This window comes from Cygnus atratus, chromosome 17, assembly GCF_013377495.2.
Source record: "Cygnus atratus isolate AKBS03 ecotype Queensland, Australia chromosome 17, CAtr_DNAZoo_HiC_assembly, whole genome shotgun sequence".
NCBI classification, from domain to species: domain Eukaryota; kingdom Metazoa; phylum Chordata; class Aves; order Anseriformes; family Anatidae; genus Cygnus; species Cygnus atratus.
In genome coordinates this window covers 9,862,653-9,879,732 of record NC_066378.1, presented here as the reverse complement: position 1 = coordinate 9,879,732, position 17,080 = coordinate 9,862,653, and the positions used below count along the sequence as shown (strand labels likewise).

At 36.5% G+C, this 17,080-nt stretch overlaps 1 protein-coding gene across 4 annotated transcripts in view; it reads right to left on the bottom strand.

Annotated features, from left to right (window-relative positions):
- The window catches only part of RIMBP2 (RIMS binding protein 2), a 140,529-nt gene that overhangs the window by 50,120 nt on the left and 73,329 nt on the right, over window positions 1–17,080 (bottom strand). For 3 of the 4 annotated variants that reach the window (XM_050714129.1, XM_035564898.2, XM_035564897.2), the window contains 3 exons: window positions 12,797–12,886; window positions 7,150–7,272; window positions 722–826 (listed from right to left, as the gene is read on the bottom strand). In XM_050714129.1, coding sequence (XP_050570086.1) covers window positions 722–826; window positions 7,150–7,272; window positions 12,797–12,886 — 318 coding nt within the window. Of the gene's footprint in view, window positions 1–721; window positions 827–4,819; window positions 4,876–7,149; window positions 7,273–12,796; window positions 12,887–17,080 lie in introns of those variants that run through there. The other variant, XM_035564899.2, reaches the window with a different exon arrangement.

The following is a 17,080-nucleotide window of genomic DNA, read 5'->3' as shown; positions in this document are numbered from 1 at the left end:
TATACATTTTTTTATTCTGCTGAGAAAGTCTGTCCATGTCAATTCTCAAACTATCATTGGCATTATTATTTCTGTGTTTTGATCTACTCAAGCAGTTGGAAACATCAACATTAGTATTTAGACAAATGCAACTTTAAGTGGCTTTGGCAAAATTGAAACTCAGTGTCTTGTTTTCATGTATTTTAATGAAAACTGAGAAGTTGCACTGTGATAAAAAATGTCTTGGAAGTGATTTGCAAATTAGAGAACAAGCTTGGCAATGAGGTACTTAACAGTTTAGTTATGAAAGAGATCAATTGTAACGTGTAAGGACCTTGACAAGGAGTTACTTTAATCTAATTTAGTGTAGAAAAGTAGTGAGAATCACCAGTGACTGGAAGCCAAAGAAATCCTAATAAAACATTAATGCGTCAGTGGGAATGACTAACTGTTCCAGGTAATCAAACTGACATGGGAATGTTCGATTCTCTGTGTTTGGATTAACATGAAATTAAGACTGGATTCATTTCTGACATTTAAGGAAACCAAAAATATTCTTGAGTCCAATAAAAAAGGAAGGAAGAAATGAAGATAGGTTGGAATTTGGGGGGGTGGGGTGGTTAGGAACCAGTTTGTTAGCTGTGGATTAAGTGCCTTTAAACCAAGAGATTTTTGTGACCCGTGCTCTGTAATTTGTCACTGTAATTTGCTGTTACACTTTACTTTCCCTTTCGCCACTTACCTTCTGCAGGAGTTCAATTTCCTGCTGTTTGGCGTTGAGAACAGCCAAGGCTTGCTCATGCTCCAACTCCAGTTGTTGCCGCCGTTCAGCAGCCTCTCGCATATGCTGTTTTAAAGAAAAGAAGACAAAACTATCAGGAGACTTCAGCATACTCTACCTGTAGCCAAACATGCTGCCATTCCCAGACATGCAGACGCTCCTCTCAACATAAAAAACTGTGGTATTCCTGACAGACAAGGGGGAATCTGAACAGGGTTTTAATTTGACCAGTCCTTAATAGGGTTATTGCCAATGCTAAGCTCAGGTATTTTGATAGCAGTCTCTTTTAGGAGATATGACTGTCATTACCAGCAGTATGGCCTCTGTGATATACAAGTGAACAGAACCTATTTTAGCCATCAGATACATGCTTATATGTGGCATTGTGTTGAAAAATTAAGCTTGTAAAAATTAGCTTGACAATTCCCTAAAGGACTCTTTATCTAGGATATGGTTTGTGATTTGCCTTCCAAATGATGACCCAAAAGAAATAGTTTACCTTTGCTAATCTCTGATCATTAATTACAGTAAATTACAGAGAGCAAAACTAAAACAGATTTGGACAAAAGTCACTAGACAGTACTTTAAAAAGTTTGAAGAACAGTTACTACTAATGGTTCAAAGCAATATGAGACATGGTTCTTGGGAAAAGCACAAGCTGAACAATGTCAAGACACCCTTTGTAGATAGAAATCTTTTTCATTACAGGTTATATTATTCTCTCAATAGCATTATAACTTTCCAACACCCTGTTTAATAAATGGGAGTTAAGAAAGATCTCTATAGATTCTGATCTCTTCTCTGGCGAAATGGGTATTACAGATTTTTATTTTCAAAAATTATATATTCTTTCTCTAACACTCCCAGAGCAGAGATACAATGCCTTATCTGCAGCACCATGAGTTATTACACAGAAACCTATTAGGAATCAGCACTTGGAAACAGAAATATATGGCTGCAATAGACAAGAACAGGCCAGAATATTTCTTATTGTGTACAAGAGAAAATTTTATCCAGCGTATTGCTAACCTTTAATGAGCTATAATTCTCTGCTACACGTTGCTAATAACAAAGAAGGACAGCACAGTGTGTCTGACTTCTCTCAATGTGGATGTTTGCAAAGAAAGCAGAATTGTCTCCAGTACTCCACTTGGGCTCTGCCTGGGGTTTATTTATCTTTATGTGATGTGTTGGTTAAATAAGAACAACAAAAAAAGATTTTTCCAATTAATCAGTTTTGACTCTCAACTATGGCTTGTTTTCTAGGACTTTTTGCAAGGATTCAGTACTTTGGCTGTAGACACTTCTGAACTGTGCATATTATACAAAGGGTAAATGGACTTATTTCTAGGTAATACCTATTTTGAGTATTTAATAATGACCAAAAATGATGGTTCCAATTCTCATCTCAACTGAATGAGCATAACCTGTTTTGCTAATGAGCACTACTCATCATTTAAATTGGCATGAAGCTACATTCACTGAGCTCAGCAGCTTCCATCAAGTCTCATGTAAAACTTGATACTGATGGAGCATCATTTCTTATATGCAAGAAACAGTGAGGCAGTCAAGTAATTTTCAGACTGCAAGTCTATAAAAGTTTTAACTATCAAAAAAAATAAAAGGTCTCACTTCACTGTCTCAAGATTTAGTTACAGATTTGGTACAGAGTATTTTGATAGTTTAAAATTCTTACTACTTTTACAAAAACTACTACAGAACATTTATAATCCTTTGCAGGGATCAATAAATAATAGTGAGCTTACAGTGAATCTATAAATGTAATGAAGAAACAGATTATGAAACATGATCTGTGACTCTCCCCTGCTTTTAATTGCTCTATTTCCCAAAATATGTATGCAATGATCTTCAGTTTACAGATTTTAAGGCCATTTCGTCATCTATGCTAACCTAAAAGTCTCTCTCAGCGTTTCAGTACTGTTGTGATCTACTTGGTATTTAAAGGAGCAAGGATCTCTTCACCCCAGCATCTGTCCCTTCCTTGGCACAGCAATTAAATCTCCCTGAAACCAGAATCCATTCCTCCCCTCCCACTCTGCTCACAAATTGGTTTTGTCTGCAAATCTGTTTTGCACTTCCTATCCACACATCAGCTGCTGTCATTTCCTCTTCCAGGCCCGAGGGGAATAGGTTACGGGAATGGAAGAGGACTGCAGTGATCAGTAGAAAAATATCAGAGAGGAAGATCTGAGCTGCTGAATTCTTTCTGCTTCTTCCTTCAGGACTGACTTCCATGATGATAACATTGCCACCAGCTTGTGGAGGTAGTGGCAATCCATTTGTCCATGCTATTGACGTCCTTAATGTGAGGCAAGTTAGAACTTCCTAAGCACATAAATTTGCACTTCCCTTTTTACATCCTTTCTACAGGTCCTAATAATGTTATTCTAACATCATTCTAACATCAGAAAGCAAATCCACATCTAGAGAAGCATAGAAAAACACAGTAAGGACTTCATATTAAAATAAAAAAAAAAGGCGAATAATCCTCTATCCTTCAAAGTAAGTGTGAGGAAGGAACCTTTTAAGTGCATCTTTCAGATTAAAGGCAGGAATCCTACTATGCAGCAGAGAATGAACTGATGATACCGTTGATATCTTTATTTTCATTTAAACTGCCGAGCTAGACAGCTGTCTGGAATAAAATGTTTCTGAAATGGCTTCTAAGGACTCCAATATTTTTTTTCAATTAAAAAACAATTATTGTTTTTCCAGCTTCCTCATGGGCAGCAGGGGGATGTGACAATGAATAGCCCATCCCTAGCTCCAGCCCTCTCACTCCTCACAGTGTACTGCCTACAGCTGCAAACAAAACAAAGAAACCCATTACATCCTATAGCAGAGATTTTTACACTTCTAAAATGTGCAACCAACCAATATTAAAACAAGCTCAAAAGGCTTTGAAGTACTAGAGTCTTGTAATGAGACAGAACTCATACATGATGCTGAATGGGGAGCAAATTTAATTCTCACCCAAGTACACTGCTCAAAGAAAGGACTTGTCATCTGCGCTTGCAGATGGGCGCGCACCATTGCAGCGGCATGAATGGAAGAAGCTGGCTGAACACATCAGAAAATCAGTACTGTTCTGTGTGAGAGGCATTGTGAAGATTCTCAGAAGTTAGCTAATTCAGCAGTTCATCTTCTCTTTTCAGCTTTGTTCATACCTCATGAGATAACAGAAAGTTTAACTATTTCTCTTTTGACAGGGAAACTAGGCTAAGTATTTCTCAAAATTTGCCAGTGGTTGGAAAGCTGCAAACCATTTGTCAAACCACTGATTTCCTGAGCATATGAGGGCACACATGAAATAAACTGCATCTGTTCGGGCATGCTTTAGTGCTAAAGATGAGATTTAGGATTTCAAGTCTGCTCAAAGTACTCTGCTAGATCAGAAGGGTTGTACCCAAGGGAGAGAACTCCACCATGCCACTCGGTATAGAAATCCAAAGTAAAAAGTTCTCTCTCATCCAAACAATTAGGATGCAGGAAAACAAAACAAAACAAAACCAACCCCCTGCAATATAACAAAAGTAAAACAAAAACAAAACAAACAAACAAACAAAAATTGAAAACTAGTACTATTTAACATGAAAAGCCAGGGCATGCACTGGACAATAGTGCATTGAGAAGATTTACAGGATGCTTTCCCCACATGTGTTAGAAGTTTCTATTTCAGTATAAATGAAGGACATTCAATCAAATAACTAGGTTCAGCTCTTCTACAGAAGAAATTTGGAGGGATCACTAAGACAAATGCCAGCAGATATCCTAGCTAAAAAATGTACAGAAACGAGCTTTTCTGGCCATGAAGAGAAGTGAATTTTTTCAGCTATTGTGCTGGAATCCCACGATCATTAGACGGAGAGGCCAACCAAGGCATATCTGTTGAAAAAGCTTCTAGGGATTGGTCCTGGCCTGTGTTGGTACTAGTACACAGCTCATAGTAAAACAGAAAATCAGTGAAAAGGCGTGTGTAACTGTAAGTTTTGTATACCCCAGAAGAAAAGGAAGGAAACAACAGAAAAAGTAAATTACCTTCCAGTGCTAGACAAAAACTTCCTGCTTGTTCCTGGGGAAAGTCATGTTAGTCTAAAGAGAGACAGCAGCGTATCACTCTCCTACTCAGTTATGCAGTTTAATTTTTCTTTACCACTACATCTATTTCTTATCTGCACATAATAATAAATTTATTCCATTGGTGCTAACTCTTCAAAGGTAAATAGTATATTGATAAGCCACACTGCACAATACACACAAAAGTTAACCCTCCTTGGCATTACGTAGGATGTGATTTCAGTAGCTCAGATTTTCTAGAAGCCCCTGGAATAAGTTGGTTTATGCAGCAGTCAGCTCATTTTTGATAACCCTTTGGAGGCTCAGAAAGAGGGAGGTAACAGCTACCCTTTATTTCCATGTGTAGTTGCAAAACCTTCAACTCAACTCTAGAGCAATATCAAATAAAGAATAAAGCTTTAGAGAGGGTTTCAACCATGCATTTACCAGTGCAACAGGCCGAAAATAAAATCCCTCCTTCTCAAAATTCAGACAGCCAGCTATTGTCATCACTACAATCATCTCCAAAAGCCACATCTATTCTAATGCAGCCAACAGCAAAACTATTTTCCTCTTTTAGAAGGAGCCTGTTGTGAGTCTAAAGTCATTAACAAATCATATTTTAAATAAGTGATTGTACTCATGCAGGCATTTGCTGAAGCCAGTTAGTATTGTTAAAACATTCTGCCAAGAAAAGTCTTGCTTGAAATTTAAGATCTCAGACCACTAATTTTTATTTCCAACTCCCCCCAGTTTCAGGGTATCCATTCCTCCTTTAGTTGCTGCTTCAGTGGTTTGGAAAAGGAAAACTTGGCATTTGAGAAGATGAAAAATAAGCAGCTATTTGACAGCCTGTCAAGAAAGGTTCAGCACTGGATCAATGCTCCACTCTAACCAGACAAACATATTGTGCATTTTTCTGAATGGTCTGAAATGCAGAGAGGAGTTTACAAGCATTTTCTCTCTCAAAAATTCTTGCTGTAGTCTCCACCAGTGCAGTTCTTTTACTGATAAAATAGTGTAACTCCATGACATTGTTATCTATTGTTATCGATATCTATCTATCTTTACTAATCTTAATTGCTTAACCCTCATCCAAGCATGCCTTGGTGGCAACTCTCACCATCACAACTACCGTATGTGCTACAACTAAAGAAACTTGGAAACAGTTTTCTATTTAAACCAGTGTTTTTAACATGTCATATGCTTCCTTCCACTAGTTCCCTCTACCCATTCTCATTGGACACCAGCTTGTAATTTGTAAGGGACCTTTCAGACTCTTCTCCATTACTCTTGATCCATCTGTAAGGTTCGGCTTAAAAAGTTTCACCTACATCTTTATTTTACCAATAACACTTGGGGAATTTGGTTGTTTCCTAGCAGAGCACTTTTTCCTTCCCACCACTAGAACTTTTGTGCACTTTGTTTCAAAATATACAAGTAATTGCCCCCTTGCATTAGCTGATAAGTGATCTCTTGGTTGATTCAATTTTCCCGGTGAATTTTACCCTTACTCTATCCCATCCTCTCATCTTTATTAGATTCACCTGGTGAATTATCCTATTTCATAGTTTGTTCTATCACATTACGTACAATTTACAACCAGGCAAAGAGAAGGACAGCATCTTCAACTACACAGTAAAACCTCTACTGAATAATAAATACACTTGCGATTCAAAATACATTGCTGATTTTTTCCAAGTTAAAAAGGAGGCACCAAATTGATGATGTGCAAGCTACTGAATATCTAGGAAAACAAGAGTGGCTAGACATCAACATGCTCAGCTTCTCTAGAAGCATGTTAAAAGACAGGTGGGATGACTTTAATTCTTTCTAAGTGACTTCTCTAATAAGACTAGCAGGTTTTGCAACCCTGTCCTGACAACTGGATTAATTCCACACAAGTAATACGAGTTGATACCAACAGCTTGTTTCACAGGGTCACAGTAATATTTTGCAACAAGATAGATTGGCTGACAAAGCCCTCTTTAAAGGAACATATCATGGAAGTTGCTCGTATTTCCTTCAACAGCATACTCACTTCCCATCCTTTTCTTCTTTCTCATCGTGATTTGCATCCAGTAACCACACAGTGAAAACCTACATCCCATTTCTTACAGAGTATCAGATAAAGATCTCTCTCCTCCTGATAGTTTGAGATCCCTTGTAGGTACTTGGTCTACCATATTCCATACTTTTTATCGTAATTAATAGGGGCATTCAGGCCTCTTGTTTGCAATGCACTTATGCCTATGTGACTCACACAAGTGATAGAAGTACTGGATCGTTGGACTTCACAGGATTATACATACCTTTAGGACCTGCTCTAAGTTCTCCAGCTTGGCTTGGAGCTGGTGTTTTCCCTTTACAGCCAAATCTCGTTCTTTGGTCACTCTGTTAAGGGTTTCTCTAAGATGGTCATAGTCTGATTTCACCTAGAAAAATAAAAATGTGATTACTCCCCAAAGACCTAATTAATGAAGGGAAAAATATAGCTGACATAAACACCATTTCTGCATTAGAAAATGGAAAAAGAAAAAAAGTTCAAATAAAATAGGGAAGAAATATGAAAGGTAAACGGAAGGGAATGTTCAGCGATGAAATTGTGTGCATCTCATGTACCCGTATTTGTGAAACATTTTCATTTGAAAGGAGCTAAAACCTGGCAATGAATTTGTAGTTATGCATAAAGATAGCAAAGGTAAATAAATATACTATATAATAAACAAAATAAATGACAATCAAACAATTCCCAGTTTCCCTGGATCTCAGAGGCATCAGAGATGGATGTACTATAAAAAGAGACAGAGATCTAAAGTGCATATAGAAAAATAACTCAAATGTATAAAACTTATGTGTTTTCCTGGACTACTTTTTAGTTTAACTTCAGAACAAAATCAAATGTGTTATGGTGCATAATCAGCCTACACTAGTATTTGAAATCTGTGTCTGTACAATTCAGAAACAGTTATTCCTGTGCAACTCTTGCTCTCCCTTAAAATATTCGCATACAGCAGTTTTTTAAAGGAACAGATACTCATCATAGTAGGATTTGTTTTCCTGCTTAATTTATTTGGTGCTAACTTAACCATCTCAGTATGAATAACTCCTTTTATACAGGATTTTGTGACTCATCAATGATAGTGACTATTTCATAAACACACACAGAAAATAAGAAAACATAAGATTGAACTACTTTATCCTGCCATGGAAAAGTCCTTCCTTGAATTCATATCAGCTGAAGGTCTGATTTATAAGAAATAACCTAAGCATTTTATGAGCTTATGTCCCATAATGATGTGTAACACTAAGATTCTTTTAGCTCATACCATATCAAGAGCAGCAATGTTTAAGAATGAAAACCCATCACTAATAAATACCTTGGTAAAAAATACATAGTGTTCATGTGCTATTTCATAAATACTGCTCTTCCCTTCTCTGCAATGTTAATTGGATGTAAGAAGGCAAAAGAAAGGAGCATAATATTTTTAGTGAACAATGTTCCAAGCAGCATCCATTTTCCCTTGTTAACTGCAACGCAGTTAACAGAAGCATGAATGATGCTGGGATGATTACTGACAAAGGACTGGCAAAGCTGTATGAAGTATCCGGAAAACAAATAGGCTTGCTTTAATCTTGGTGCAGCTCATCTTTCCTTCTAACTTCAGTTAAAGAAGTGTTAAGCTCTTTTTTCTATTTAATTACTATAATTTCATTTTTTTAAGGAATGAAAGGCATTAAGCAATCTCTGACATGGATATCTCTGAGAGGTTTTTTAAAGCGATGTTTTGGAAACGATTCAGCCTTTCTATTTGCCTTCTGGCTCCAGTTTGTTAATTTGCAAATTTCGCCATGGACCAAACAATCTAAATGGTTGCAGCCAGCTCTCATATTTGTCTTTGTAATAGGGATCTTTAGAGTTCAGTGGAGTAGAAAAAAAAAAAAAAAAAGAAAGAGGAGAACAGAACAAATCTTGTTTTCCACAAGAACTGATGCAATTATTGTCATCCTCAGGATTTTTTTTCCAAGCATAGATTTTTGTTCTCCTCTTCCCTCATTTCTTTATAACTAAGGAAACTATTAGACAATGGATTTTCAGCATCTATTAATTTCCCACATCCTTTGTATTGTGTTTCATTGCTTAGATCAGTCAATGTATATTGTTGAAGAATAAGGGAGTGGAAAAAGGAAGCAATGAGGTATCAGCATCAATGATGCAAGTTTGTTATTGTCGGTGATTCTCAGTTAATTTACTGAGAATGAATGAATGAAGTACAAAATTTTGACCAAGTTTCAAGAAAAGGTAATTTTACTCAGGCTTTGCTTTTCCCTGTCTCTGAAATTGTTGATACTGACTACTCATGCGAAGTATTTTCTAAATCTTAATAGTTAGTGTAGTCTGAATAATTTTGGGGAGCTAGTGAGTATGGTACCTTTCTGCTATGTGTTCTTTCCCATTGGCAGAGACAAGTCTATAGGAACAAACAGTACGTATTAGGCTGCTAATGTGATTTGGGAAGTAGGCACAGATAGAACCACAGATATTTAACACATCTCAGGATTTTCATTCAGGATCACAAAGCACATACCTAGATTAGTTGAAGTTTAGGACCACCCAAGTGATAATCTGATTCTCTGTGTTCTCTTTTGGCAGATAAGTTTTTGAACAATGTTCTGTGTATATTTTCATTTTCCAGGTTGGAAATAACACAACCTATTCTACCATTTGCCTTCCAATAATTACTCTTCTTAATTTTAGCAACACTTTAAAAATTTCTGCAGGGCATTCCTACCAGGGCTTTTTCCTTCTGAATACTGTGTATCACAGAGTGGTGTGATCTATGTATTTATATAACCCATAAAATAGCATAAAACTTGATGAGTCTATCATTTGTTTTGGTTTGGTTTTGAACAAAATCTGTTGTTAAACACAAACGTAATACTCTCTCCAAGCAGGCTGTGTAAGAGCATATGGGATATGCATGAACTTGAATTACACACAGAACACATCAAAATATCAATATTACCAGTGGCAAAAACAGTTGACCTAAATAGAGTGCCATCATAAACAGTTCTAATTTCACAATAGAAACTTAGGGAACATTTCGATCTGTTATGTTTCTCTGTTCAATGCATCAACCAATTTATTTTTCATCCTGTACCTTCCCACTTACTAAATGTACCCTCATTTGAGTCAATTATGAATACTGCTGAAGCATGTTCCACTTTCTGAACTCAAATCCAGAAACCAGTTACTGAAAATCAGCAAAATAAACTACTGGTTTGTTTTGTTATATGAGTGCTAAGCTCCATCAGCCAACTGGTGAAAGACAATTTCCTTCTGTGTGAAATATAGTTTTCCTTCACTGATATGCTCAGACTGAAAAATGTTCTCTGCCACTCACAATTTACTGTGTTGTACATAAATCACAGATGCTGAGCTATGTCTACTGTGCCTGAATACAGAAAGGCACCTTCGGCCTTAATTCTAGGCTTTGGTGATGTGCTAACTTCTCACACCACTGATATTGTTTAGAAAAGATGATTCAGAAACTACCATGAAAATGGTATGATGTCAGGCATCGTAGAAATAAACTCTGAATAAATAATGCCTATTCTCTTTTTATATAAAAACACTAACATATACATATTCAGATGAGCAGGAAAACAAGTCAAATGCCTATGTCATAGCACTTCTAAGGACACAAAATCTTTTCACAAGTACTCCACTCCAAGAATGCAATTCTGTTTCTGTTATGCAGAGTGACAACACAAAACTGCATAAATTCAGTAAAATTTTAGCCTTATTTTGTGGATTTTAAAGTAGCACAACTCATACCTGCTCCTTTCCAGAGCTAAATTTCAACAACTACATTATGCATACATGAGCAGTAGTTTTATCTGTGCTACGCAGCAGAATGCATAAACATTCTCCCAGCCCCATTTGCTTGGATAAAGTTGACCTGTTTTTCAGTCCAGTTCTCAAGGGGGAAGAACAACAAACTATTTCAGGCAGGTTTTCCCATTCAGGGCTGGGCCGTAACTCTGTTAGAATTCTACTCTGACCTCAACATTCATGTTTGTATAGTTTCACACTTTCTTAATAGTATAAAGTAATCTAAACTGCACAAACAATCCATCCTCAGCCTCGTTTTGTGTGTGCATGTGAGGGGGAAAAAATCATTCCCTTAGAAAACTTGTTAGGCACATATGAGCACACAAGGTTTGCTAACATTCTCTTCTCTTGCATATTCTTAAAATTGTTGAAGGTGGGAGGGTATGCTTAAAGGAAGTCTTTGATCCTACTTTGATTTTTGATATTAAATCAGTGGCACAGGCTTCCAGAATGTTTCCAATGTGCCTTTAACACTATTTTACAAACACCCATAGTAAGACAAATAGACAAATCCTGACACTGTGATAGTAAAAGGTAATTTTATTACTAATGTAGTGGTTAATGTGACTAATGTTGACATTATACCCTTATATTTTAAATTGTTTTTACTAGGTTTTTCAATGCATCTCAAGCTCTTCACTACAATAAGATACAAATGTTACCTATAACGAATTATTATTAACCACATAGTTCCTCACTTTCTGATTGTAAGAGGGCTAATCTTCTTAGTGTCACCAGGGTACTGAACCTTTACTGCATTAATGCTGCATGCTGTTTCTATGCCAGTTAAAATATAAAGCTGCCTTTATGTGACCTGTGAACTAAATAGTAAGGGTGATGTGTAAACAACAACAAAGATAAGAGAAAAACATTAGGAGAGGAAGAAATTCTGGACAGATGGATGAATAAAATTAAGCATGCTATGATACTCATGGCTTCCTCCTAACATAAAGTATCGTCGCACGTCTTTTTTATATAAAAATAATTTACGTTCCTCACCAATGAGAAATTCAGGTCTGCTCTGATACCAGGTACTACATACAAAATTTAGCCATAGTTATTTCTGAATCACAGTGATTTGTCTTGTTTTGGGGACTAAATCAGACCTTGTTTGGTTTGGAAATTCAGCACTGGGCTACTCAATGACATATGCACGTCAGAGATATCAAAGCATGCAGCTACCAATGTTTTGCAAGGTTTCGGGATGGGCTTTCATCAGAGCCTATGTGAGTTACAGCTTTTCTGATGTGAATGAGGTTGCTGAGCAACTCACTTAAGCCCTGTAGAAATCCCAGATTGGAGTTTTATTTTTAGCTATATGTAGCCTTGTAAAGTGGCTGGTTCATGATGTTTCTTCCACTAAATGCATATGTGGTAAGGTAAGGCACATCAGCCTCTCCTCCCATGCTACTCACGCCATGCAGTATTTGCCACAGATACAATCACTGTAGCTAAGAAGACATCTTTAGTCCTGTAACAGGAACAAAAAAAAGGAAGAAGAAAACTGCTTGCTATTAAAATGGTTTTTATATCAGGACTTGGAATAGCTGAGACATGGACTTATGCCATGTGCCATGCTACAGGGAAAATAACAGCTGTTAAACAGAATTTGTGAAAATTACTGCTGGACAGCAGCATTTCAATATTTTACTGAGAAATTAAAAAAAATGCAAAGGAAAAATGCAGAAGGGAATTAAAAAAACACTGCTAGCTACCAATCCTTTCTGTCAACATTTCTCAGAAAAAGTAGAGATTTTTCAATCAAGTCTCATCAAAATCACTGAAAAAGTCTTTTTTTTTTTTCCAAAGCCTAATACTAATTTATGATACTAAGAGAAGATTCATCAGAGGAATAACACAGCTCTCTAAAGCCCATCAGTGTCTTACCTTTTCACCTGAAAATAACATTTGTTCATAAAATACATTTTTGTAACCTTTCCTTAATTAAAATATTTTATATTTTCAAGCAGAAAAAAAGCAAATCAGAATGGACTGTCCACTTTTATCCACTTTGGAGCCTGATTTCTGTAACGAATGTATGAGTTTTGTGCTTATGATGTTACCTGGTCATATTGCAGTGCTTTGTGGGACACACTTGCATACTGAAGGCTCAGGCGATTCTTTTCTTGCACAGCATCCTTCAGTTCATTTTTCTAAAACAAAAATAAAGTGTTATAGGCCATTCATCTCCATTACAGTATATCCTATTAAGTTCTTAAGGAAGCAATGTTTTTGCATTATTTGGTATTAACATACTATTAAGAGTAGTATCAGGCACACAGCCAAAGGCACTGAAGGTGCAGAAGCAGCAGATTAGCTTGCAATTACAGTTGGCTCTATCATAAAACCACGTTTTCAGTAGATGATCTGATTAAAGATGTGCAGACAAAGAGAGATGACCTGACATTACAGGCTTTAAAAACAAAACAAAACAACCAACCAAACAAAAACCTCCCTGTGGATGTAATAAGGAGCGCAAACTTGGCTGCCTCACTAAGAGTTGGGAAGAGACTTGATTCCCAGAATAACGTTCTCAAACTTAGATCTTCAGAAGGCATTTTCAGGGCAAAAGCCAACAACTGTACATGCAATCATGTACACATTTTTATATTCGTATATCTAACTATACTTACAATATCTATTTCTTTTTATAGTATGTCTATTTATTTTTTATATATATATATATATACACACATATATATATATACACACATTCAAATAAAATCATGCTGGGTAGAGCACCTATACACTACAGTGGCAGGCAAATCAGAAATGCAGATGGAAGTCAATAGGTAAGTAACCTGTGCCTAAACATCAAGGTATTAACTACAGCCTCAGGTATGTATTCTTATGTATTTACACAGCACTATAATAACAAAAAAAAAAAAAAAAGGAAAAGCAAATAAACCTCAAATACATAGTCAAAGGTCAAGCTTGGAGGGGATCACACAAATCAAAACACCTGCAGCTCAGGAAAAACAGTAGAGTTTTTTGGTACTTCTGACAATTTCTTCTTTGCACGTTAACAGAAATAGTTATCTGAGATTAAATCTCTCACAACAATCACATAAAAAGTGAGTGAAAACATTTAAATGTTTTGAATGCATGGGAAAAAGTTACACACTAGCCAGACCAGGAATTTTTAGTTAGCTAGATTTTAAGCATGAAGTAGTAAAACTGATCTCAGTAATTCTTTTTCTTTTCCCCCTTACAAAGTAAAAAAAATAAATGCCCTGACTTCAGTTCCTTATGAAAGTTGTAACTCCACAACCAGCCACTCTGGGCAACCTTGAATCTGTCCAACAGTGTGTATTATACATTATCTTCTGAAAACATTGATTACATTTGCCAATAACTATATTAAGGTGGGCAAAACTGAACCCACTTCTGAGTTACTTGAAATAATTTCTGGTTCTGCACCATTACAATCCATACGTTCAGCAGGTTTCTCCAGAGCTCCTCTAATTCTGCTGAGGTCTTAAGAAAAACTGTTCAAGTTATGCTTTATCATAATTTCTTTTAAAAATTCCTGATATGAAAATAAATAAATAAATAAATAAATTCCCTATTTTTGGTTCACCAACATAAGCCCTAAAAAGAAGAGGAATTTAAAGATTCTGATTTTTAAGTATTTTTATAGTACTTAAATAATAATAAAAAATTGCTATTTTAAGCATATCTTTCCTGAACCAATTTCAGAACTCTCTCCTTACAAGACCTATGTTTTGAATAGATAGTGTTTCCAATGAACAAAACTGTTTATCTAAATTGTTTCCTAAGCATCATTAGCTTTAAGCACCAGAACTAATGAAGCTCACAGATTTCTGCCTAATGGCTCCTTGACTCTGATATCCAAGAACGTGTGACCTTCAGATGATGTTTTGTGTTATATGGTACATACAATTTTTTTCTACATTTTATTACCTTTAAGGTCAAATGTGATTAAAATCAGCCACTGGGTTCAAAACTTACAGGGTCAGATACACAGTATGATCATGGCAATCATTTTTCTATAGAAAATCAGATTAAAATGTCAGTTTTATAGAACACTTCACAAAGAGAAGGCCATTCTGTGTTCTTCTCTGATTTTAATATAGCAATTCATTCTGCAGAAATGACTGCATTTCTGACCACACCCTTAATGCCAGTCTGACAGTCAAGTTTGGATATAAACAGTGAAAATAGTTCAGGCTAAGGAACGACACATTAGAGCACCACTGTTTTACAATATCAAAACACCTCATCATCAGTGGGAAGCTGTTCTCTTGACTAAGTGTTACTGCACTGAACCAAACTAAGATGACAAACTGCAGAATATTCAGTCTCCTAGCTGCAGATACACCTATCATCTCACACATATGGAGCTCTGCAATTATGATTTCTCAAGTTCTGTAAAATCTGTTGTTTAGGACGCAATTAAAAATGGCAGTCAGACTCTGAGATGCTAGACAGTTCTGAGGGCCAAAATGAGAAGAATTTCTTAGCTCACGTTACATTTTCAAAGGTGTGAATTAAATCAGTAAATATTTTTCCAATAGGAACAAACTGCACCGAACTGTTCCTTGGATATGCAAGTAAATCATTGCATCCTATTAATTACTGAAAGTCATTTGTAAAGCATTTCTGTCTATTCTGCATTTTTCTAGGCAAAAATGGGCTACAGTAGCTGCTCTGCAACCCTTACAACTGCAGGCTTTTGTCAAGTGAGATTTGACATCGACTTTAATGGATCAATCTGCATTTGTTACAAATTGGTATTGCTCAGCTGATCTTAATGGGGAACAAGTGACAATGAGTTACCAGCTTTTAATAATGTTATTAAAGGAATTCAAGCAGAAGTGGAAGGGAGAGGAGAAAAGGAGTAATTGATGGCAATCTAGGCCAGCATCCTTCACACCCTACTTAAATTCTTTAGAATAGAAAACAGTTTATGAGAAGTGGCAGAGCAACTGGGCTGGCTGCTAGTCCTACCTGAAGAAAATATATTTTATCATCTTAGGATGAATAGAAGTAGGGCAGCAACCATCTCAGTTTCACTGTTCCTTAGTAGTAAGCCTATTTCTTTTTGCTTCGATTTCTGTTCATCCCAGTGGCAGTCCTGTTTTGCATTTGTCAGGATAAAGCACCACTCATGTTCCCCCTCCCAACCAAATCCATAAAGATCAAGAATCCCCTGACAAGTAGCAGGAATTACCAGCACATTTCTACCTTAGAAAATACACATAAAGAACAGGTAAGGATCTTGGATGCAAAGGTCCACTTCAGCAGTACTTGTAACAAGGACAGAGTGTATTTATATACATCAGCAGTGTGCTTTGAATTGACATAAATACACGTAAGACTGACAATATTTGGATTACTTGCTTTCAGAAAAAGCATTAAGAAACAACGAATAAACAACTCAAAGGTCTCTGTGCAATAACATGGTAAAAGCCACACTGAACTGAAGCCTTCTAAGTTTTAGCCAACTCCTTCATCAGGCCACATCTTCCAGAGATGATCCGAGCCATAATTACTGCCAATTCAGAATTTCCCACAAGTTTAGTTTCTATTGTTTGTTGACTTAAGTCATCTCCCAGCAACAATGGATCCTTACAATAGGGCTCTGACAGAAGAATTGTGGTAGAATCAGCTGCGAGTGCTTCGTTACTGCATATTATTACCAGTCATGTCCCTCTGCAAAAGGTTATCAGAACAGGACACCTCTGTTATTTCTCTGTCACCTCACGTTGCAGTCTAATCCTTTAGTCAAACTGATCTTAAAGAAAGGTTTCAGCAACAAAGCCCATCCAATGAGTCTGTAGCCTGCTATGAGGACAATAATCTCCAAAGGGGCAGGTATCTAGCTAGGAACAGCAATACTTTCAAGCACTGCAATTAAATCTACAGGAACGTATGTGCCAGATTCCTAACACATCATAGTTATCTTAGGTCACAGTAACCAAATACCAGGGGGTTGAGTTGCTAAAGCTTTTGTGCTAACTCTGCAAGGATGGCAAGTTTACTCAAACTTCTTTAAAAGATTTCTGCGACTTCCAAAATGTGATTGGGATTTTAGCAGTAATATGTAAGGCTTCTGCTGGTTGGATTGTGGAAAATATTGTTAACAATATAAAACAAGCTGCCTACCCAGAATTTCCCCTTATACTCATATTAAAAATAAAATGGAAAAAATATATATATGTATTGCTGCTTCTCAGCATAGTTGGTAAAGCTGGAGAAAGGAGGCTATTTAGGTTTGTGCATGTTCACCTCACAGGAGAAATACTGTATGAGGTAAGAAGGAAGCATACAGATGAAATATTCGTCTCATTTCTGAAATTCCCCAGAGTACTTTCATAACATAG